Genomic DNA, 7,435 nt, shown 5'->3' with positions numbered 1-7,435 from the left:
CCCTGGCCTCGCCCCCGCGGGACAGCCGCCTGGAGTCGGTGGGGGCTGGGCAGGCCGACGGGGAGGCCGGCCCGCGCCCCATGAGCTACAGACACCAGGTGAGGGGGCTGCGGGCCACAACCTCGGTGGCTGGCCAGGGAGGGGCGCCGGGCCAAGGGAGGGGCTGGGGGGGGTGTCTTCCCTGGCGGGGGAAGGGATGGCGCGGAGGGAGGGGGCTGGCGATTCCTGGAGACGCCAGAGAAAGGAAGTTCCGGGACCCTCCCTTCTCTAGTGCCCACCTCCGCTTCCTGCCTCATGCTGCACCTCGTCCCCATGGCCAGGACCCTCCTACTTGGTTGGGAAATGTGACCTTTACTCTGGGGGGCCTGGCAGGCCCCAGCCTTCTTTCATCTCTGGGGGGCCCCTGGGCCTCTGACCCTGATCCCCACCCAGTCCAGGCTCCGGAAGCTGGCCCTGGGGACTGGGCCCAGGCATGGTGGGCACCTGCACCAGCCCCACCTGTGCCTGGGCTGTGGCCCTTCCCTACAGGGTGCTCACCATGGCCCCGCCACTCCTGCTGCTGCTGCTGGCCAGTGGAGCGGCCGCCTGCCCACTGCCCTGTGTCTGCCAGAACTTGTCCGAATCGCTCAGCACCCTCTGTGCCCACCGAGGCCTGCTGTTTGTGCCACCCAACGTGGACCGCCGCACCGTGGAGCTGCGGCTGGCTGACAACTTTATCCAGGCCTTGGGGCCACCGGACTTTCGGAACATGACAGGGCTGGTTGACCTGACACTTTCCCGGAATGCCATCACCCGCATCGGAGCCCGCGCTTTTGGGGACCTGGAGAGCCTGCGTTCCCTGCATCTGGACGGGAACAGGCTGGTTGAGCTGGGCACTGGCAGCCTGCGGGGCCCCGTCAACCTGCAGCACCTCATCCTCAGCGGCAACCAGCTGGGCCGAATCTCGCCCGGGGCCTTCGACGACTTCCTGGACAGCCTGGAGGACCTGGACTTGTCCTACAACAACCTGCGGCAGGTGCCCTGGGCCGGCATCGGCGCCATGCCTGCCCTGCACACCCTCAACCTGGACCACAACCTCATCGACGCACTGCCCCCAGGCGCCTTCGCCCAGCTCAGCCAGCTCTCCCGGCTCGACCTCACCTCCAACCGCCTGGCCACACTGGCGCCAGACCCGCTCTTCTCCCGGGGGCGCGACGCCGAGGCCTCCCCCGCCCCCCTGGTGCTGAGCTTCAGCGGGAACCCCTTGCACTGCAACTGTGAGCTCCTGTGGCTGCGGAGGCTGGCCCGGCCCGACGACCTGGAGACGTGCGCCTCCCCGCCCGGCCTGGCCGGCCGCTACTTCTGGGCAGTGCCCGAGGGCGAGTTCTCCTGCGAACCGCCCCTCATTGCCCGCCACACGCAGCGCCTCTGGGTGCTGGAGGGCCAGCGGGCCACTCTGAGATGCCGGGCCCTCGGCGACCCTGCGCCCACCATGCACTGGGTCGGCCCTGATGACCGCCTGGTCGGCAACTCCTCCCGAGCCCGAGCTTTCCCCAACGGGACCCTGGAGATCGGGGTGACAGGCTCTGGGGACGCGGGGGGCTACACCTGCATTGCCACCAACCCTGCTGGGGAGGCCACAGCCCGTGTGGAGCTACGGGTGCTGGCCTTGCCCCACGGCGGCAACGGCAGTGCTGAGGGGGGCCGCCCAGGGCCCTCGGACATTGCCGCCTCGGCCCGCACTGCTGCTGAGGGCGAGGGGACACTGGAGTCTGAGCCAGCTGTGCAGGTGACAGAGGTGACTGCAACCTCAGGGCTGGTGAGCTGGGGGCCAGGGCGGCCAGCTGACCCCGTGTGGATGTTCCAAATCCAGTATAACAGCAGCGAAGACGAGACCCTCATCTACCGGTGAGGATGCACTTTGCTGCCCACGGCCCCAGCTTGGCTCCCAGCTGCCCTTTGAGCCCCTCTCCGCCCTTCCAGCACTCGCCAGCTCTCACATACCCCTCCTCAGCTTCTGGGGGTGCGGCGGGGAGGGGCAGGCACCAGGGAGAGGGGAAGCACCCCATGAGAAGTGTCTCAGCGCAGCTGAGAGAGTATGCGCTTCCCGGGGTTTGGTCCCTGTTCAAGCACACAAGCCCAGCTGCACACGTGTTATTTCGGGCTCTGGAGATGTGATTCTACACCACCTCCTTGCCTTGCCCTGGGCTTGGGCCTCAGCACACACACCTGTCTGTCCCCTTGCACTGTCCCCAGTTGCAAACACGCATGCCTGTCTTGCTGAGTAAACAAACCAGGTCCGAGGGGAGGGGACCCAGGCGCATGCACTGAGGGTGGGGGATGGGTGGTGAAGGGGCCTGTGAGGCCATGCGGGGCTGGGGTCTGGGGTCAGAGCCTGAACTTGGGCTCTGACTGCCCACCCTTGCCCGTAGGATTGTCCCAGCCTCTAGCCACCACTTCCTGCTGAAGCATCTAGTCCCTGGTGCCGACTATGACCTCTGCCTGCTGGCCCTGTCACCTGCCGCCGGGCCTTCCGACCTCACAGCCACCAGGCTGCTGGGCTGTGCCCACTTCTCCACGCTACCGGCTGCACCCCTGTGCCACGCCCTGCAGGCCCACGTGCTGGGCGGGACCCTGACCGTGGCCGTGGGGGGTGTGCTGGTGGCTGCCTTACTGGTCTTCACTGTGGCCTTGCTGGTTCGGGGCCGGGGGGCCGGGAATGGCCGCCTCCCCCTCAAGCTCAGCCACGTCCAATCCCAGACCAATGGAGGCCCCAGCCCCACGCCTAAGGCCCACCCACCACGGAGCCCGCCTCCTCGGCCCCAGCGCAGCTGCTCCCTGGACCTGGGAGATGCTGGGGGGTGCTACGGTTACGCCAGGCGCCTCGGAGGAGCCTGGGCCCGACGGAGCCACTCTGTGCATGGGGGGCTGCTCGGGGCAGGGTGCCGGGGGGTGGGGGGCAGCACGGAGCAGCTGGAAGAGAGTGTGGTGTGACGGGAAGGGAGTCAGCCCAGGGCGGGCTGGGGAAGGGGCAGAGGGTGTAGGGCGGGCAGCAGCTGGGCCCGGTGGGTCGGCAGTGCCCGGGAGCCCCTCCTGATTTTACCCTTGGTACCTCAGGCCCCCTCTGTGCTTGGCCGGACAGGGGGCCCTTTCCCTGGTTCTGGCCTCCAGACCTGCGTTCCGCCGACGGGTGCTCACAGCCATCGAGGCAGGGGCTGCACCAGCCAAGCAGGAGTCTTGTTTTTCTTTATAATAAAATTGTTGGGTACACCTCAGCACTAGCCTTGTCTTGTCCTGCAAGGCCCCCTGAGGGGAGGGGGCGCACGTGGGCCAGTAGAGGTGCACAGACAGGACGGGGTCAGGCCTGCGGCTGCCAGCCCTACAGAGGCCACCCGAACGGCCCGAGCCTCAGCCCCCTGACAGCGGCATGCTTGGTTCTGGCGCCTCCTGACCCAGGTGAGCCTGGGCCCAGCCTCTAGCGAGCTGGGGTGGGGGGGACTGTGCCCTAGTCCCCTGCGCCCTGTTCTTGCATCTGTAAGGACAGAGACCATCCTCCCTCCCTGGCAGGATGTGGACAAGATGTGGCGTCCTCATGGAGGCATGGACGTCACAATAACAGTGGCAACGGGCCCGAGGGACATGGCACAGCCCTTCAGGCCAGAGAGACCTGCACTGGCAACATTCTTAACTCTGTAGGAAAGGAGCCACAGGGGACACCCTGTTAGGGACACCCTCACTCACCCTCTCCCTGGGCAGCTTCTGGATTTGTAAAATATCCCAGAGGGCCTAGAACAGCCTTGGAATCCCACTGCCCTGCTCTCAGCCCAAGACCTTCTGGAAGGTGCTGTTGTGCTATAGGCCCTGACTCCCAGCTGCTCCACTCATGTCCCCTGTGGTTTTGCCCTGGGCTTGTCCAGAAAGACTACGTCAGACTCTTGCTGGACCCTGGAGGGGCAAACACCAAGGGCCACTGTCCTGCTTCTGTTACCCACTCCAAGGAGCCACGGTCCAGGGTAGGGGGCATGCCCTGCCTGCCTCCTCTCTGCCCAAGATCCCCATGGCCTCCGGCTCTGGGCACAGGCTCAGCCCGCATTCTGAGCAGTCATGGCTCCCGAGCGTCAGTCGGGAGGAAATCTGTGCTCCAGAAGCAAACACTCATGGACGGTGGCTCCTCCCCCTGCCCCGGGGATGCCCGGTGCTTCAGGAACACACAGGTGCCCGGGCCCCACTGTGGAGGGTGGGTGTGCGTGGGCCGTGGCTCTGTGTGCGGCCTGCCGTGGCTCCAGGCCCCTGGGAAGAACTGGCACCAGAAGATGCGTGTGCACGCGTGTGCTAGCCAAGCTCACACTCTTGTGGATTTGCACAGTGTTGACACACACGTGTGCCTGCCCTCCCAGCCCCAGAACACATACCTGGATGTGGCCCAAGAGAGATCCTGGTTTAAATAAACGAAACAGAAGAGCAGGAGAGCCTGAGCCCTCCCAGGGGCCGCGGGGAGAAGGCAGGGCGTAGGGGCAAGGAGGGGCAAAGAGCTGCGAGGTGGGAGGTGCAGAGTTAGCAAGAGGCTCTGGACAGGGCAGGGTACATACTTGGGGAGGACCCTGCTGCCCCAGGGAACCGGAAACACGCACCCCACCACTGGCCTGCCGGCCTACCTTCCTGGGAGCCCCTCGCCCCGGTCTCCCTTGCACCCCCTCACGGCTCTAAGGCAGCAGGTGCTCGTGAGCTGGCCAGGCTGTGGGACAGGGGCAGGATCCCGTGGCCCAGGGGCCAGTCAGGGTCACCAATAAGGACAACACAGAGCACCCAGGGCAGGCGGGCGAAGGGTGGCACCACCAGGCCCCACACTAGGGTCAGGGTGCACAGCGGCCACCCAGCCCCCAGAGCAGCCCCAGGACACCATGCTGGGAAAACCAAGGCCCCTCAGAAGCAGCCTGATCACACGATGCCCCACACGTCTGTGTACGTGTGCAGGAAACAGCCCCCAGGCCCGGACCCCTGGCCCAGCCATTCCCTCTAAGGTGCGCCGAGGGCCTGAGGGGAAACAGCCGACCAGGCACCAGCCTCACGGGCTCCCGTCCTCCCTCTTCCCCTCCCAAGAGCTTTCTTGAAAGGCCACTGCACCCATCAGGGCCGCTGCTACAGCTGAGAAGGCTGTCACAGGGCACCAAGAGAGGACAGGGCTGCCCCCGGGGCCGGACACTGCTGGCCGAGCCCGCACCCCACGCAGGACTGGAGGCAGCCAAGAGGGGAAGGTGACACGGAGGGGCCGCCAGCCAGCTGGAGTCCCAGCTGCCGGGCGGGGTAGCACGATCCACTGAGGGCAGAGCCCTTCCTCCCAGAGTGTCTAATGCAGCATCTGCCCAGGGGATGCCCACGGACATGTCAGCAGCGCTGGCCTCAAGGACAAGACGGTATGTGGCTGTGAATTCATCTCTAGCTACAGACACGGGTAACCATGAGGCCAACGAGCCTTTCGGGTCCTTTCGCGGCACCTGCGCTGTGAGCCCTCTGAGGGGGCCCCTTGCCTCCCTCTGCCCCCTCCCTGCTCATGCCTCCCGCGCAGTCTCCCTCCCTGCGATGCACGTGCCGGGGAAGGGGGCGGTGAGGGTAGATGGGGGTCTCATTTTATACCAAGTGACCCCATCCACACAGGCTCGTATTCTCACCCAAGGCTTTTCTGGGACTGAGAATTATCTGGAAAGCTCATTCAAAACACAGGCTCTGAGGCCCCCACCCAAACCTGTGGGATCAGAATTTCCAGAAGGGAGGCCTGTAATTTGTGGGTGGAACACACAGGCCAGGGAAATCTTGCCTAAGGCGGGGCAGGAAGGAGTGCGGGGCTCCCCGCTGTGGCCGAGGACCAGCACCCCTCCCAGCATCGGAGGATCCCGGCCCAGCAGGACTGGAAGCGACTGGAAGGCAGGCAGAGCCCACAGCCTCTCACCTTTACACCTCGGACTCGGAACTCAGCAAGGGCTCTGCTCATCTTGGTGGCAGCCGTGGGGTGGTCTTTGCCATGGGCAATGACTTTGACCAGCAGGGAGTCATAGTGCGGGGAGATGACAGCTCCTTGGAAAGCAGACGCGTTATCTAGGCGGATGCCCATCCCCTCTCCGCTCCGGAACACCTGCGGGCAGAGCAGAGCAGAGTCAGGACCTGGGTCGGAATCGGGAGTCAAGACGTGGCCCCCAGCCCAGCAGGGACAAGCATGGCTGTGGCAGGGCACCAGGCCCGGCACCAGGGCACCACGGGTTAGCCCCGGCTCTAGCTTGCGAAGTTCTGCCTCACCTCCACCAGTGAGCCCAGGGGCATACTGCCTTCTCTGAGTGCCACAGCCATGGTGTCCTCCTCCCTGAGAGGGGCTGGCAGGGGAAGGGGCAGGAGAGGGTACAGGGCTGCAGGCGCAGTGCTCAGGGCTGATGCAGAGCCCAGCAGGGTGCAGACAGGGGCCCCAGGTGGGCAGGGGCCAGGGCCCACCGACCTTCCCCCGCACCTGCCCAGCCAACCCTCGTGCCTTGCAGATTCATCCCACGGGCATTTGCACCCACTACGTGCCAGGCACCAGGGCGAGCAGCTCAGAGAGAGTCCCTGTTCACAGGAGGCACCCAGCTTGCTGGGAGAGGGGACAGACTGCAGGACAAGAACCCAGGGACAGAGCAGGCAGGCCTCAGTGTCCCCCACCCCCACTCTCTTCCTTCCAAAACAGGAGAAGGGGAGGGAGAGGGAGAGCCGGCAGAGGAGCAGGCAGGCAGACAGGAAGTACTTGGGCGGGGGGAGGACTGTATGTGAGTTTGCGTCCTCCATGCGCGCCCGGACAGGGGAGGCAGAGACAGACGGGTCACAGAGGCAGACTCCTGGACGGGGGATGGAGGTTTCAAATCAACAGGTGGATGGAGACAGGGTCCTGGGGCAACAGGTTCGGGGTATCGGGGTAACCAGTGCCCACAAGAACATCCGTGATGGGGACGGGGATGGGTTCCTGCAGGGAGAGCGGACACCTGGACCAGGGGACCCCCATGAGGCACAGGTGAGCAAGTCCCTGGGGGGCGTGGGACACCCATTGCACCGTATTTCCGCTTCTGAGGGACATAGGCCTGAGTTCAATAAAAAGGAACTTAATAAAATATTTAAGGGTGAACACTCAGCTGCGAGCAGGAACCATCAGCTAAAAATATTCTGTGGTGAACCAGCCCCCGAGGAGCCGGGCCTGGCGGGGGAGGGAGAGGCAGCGGCATGGCACAGGGCTGCCCCCTCCCCACCGAGGGCAGGCAAGTTGGGGGCCCACTTGCCGGGCAGTGCTCCCTCCCGCCTTAGGGCTCAGCTCCACGTATGGACTCGGATTGTTCCAGAAATGGAATTCCAGGGGCAGTTCCCTGCCACAAGCCCACCGGCGCCACCACTTTCCAAATCCAGAGAGGTTTTCCACCCCCCCCCCCCCCCCCCCCCCCCCCCC

At 65.3% G+C, this 7,435-nt stretch overlaps 2 protein-coding genes across 4 annotated transcripts in view; one reads left to right on the top strand and one right to left on the bottom strand.

Annotated features, from left to right (window-relative positions):
- Window positions 1-7,435, bottom strand: part of PC (pyruvate carboxylase) — an 89,512-nt gene that overhangs the window by 8,112 nt on the left and 73,965 nt on the right. For both annotated transcript variants that reach the window (XM_029915408.1, XM_029915409.1), the window contains exon 10: window positions 5,927-6,109. In XM_029915408.1, coding sequence (XP_029771268.1) covers window positions 5,927-6,109 — 183 coding nt within the window. The remainder of the gene's footprint in view (window positions 1-5,926; window positions 6,110-7,435) is intronic.
- On the top strand, window positions 7-3,254 carry LRFN4 (leucine rich repeat and fibronectin type III domain containing 4). 2 transcript variants are annotated; one of them, XM_029915411.1, is made up of 3 exons: window positions 7-98; window positions 529-1,887; window positions 2,412-3,254. In XM_029915411.1, the coding sequence occupies exons 2-3, from the start codon at window positions 539-541 to the stop codon at window positions 2,971-2,973; spliced, it is 1,911 nt and encodes a 636-aa protein (XP_029771271.1). In that variant the 5' UTR covers window positions 7-98; window positions 529-538; the 3' UTR covers window positions 2,974-3,254. The 2 variants fall into 2 exon arrangements, with proteins under 2 accessions (XP_029771271.1, XP_029771270.1); XM_029915410.1 differs by having other exon boundaries at window positions 272-1,887.

This window comes from Suricata suricatta, chromosome 11 (genome assembly GCF_006229205.1).
Source record: "Suricata suricatta isolate VVHF042 chromosome 11, meerkat_22Aug2017_6uvM2_HiC, whole genome shotgun sequence".
Lineage (NCBI taxonomy): Eukaryota > Metazoa > Chordata > Mammalia > Carnivora > Herpestidae > Suricata > Suricata suricatta.
Note: the sequence above shows the minus strand (reverse complement) of the source record. Positions and strands in the feature narration are given on the sequence as shown.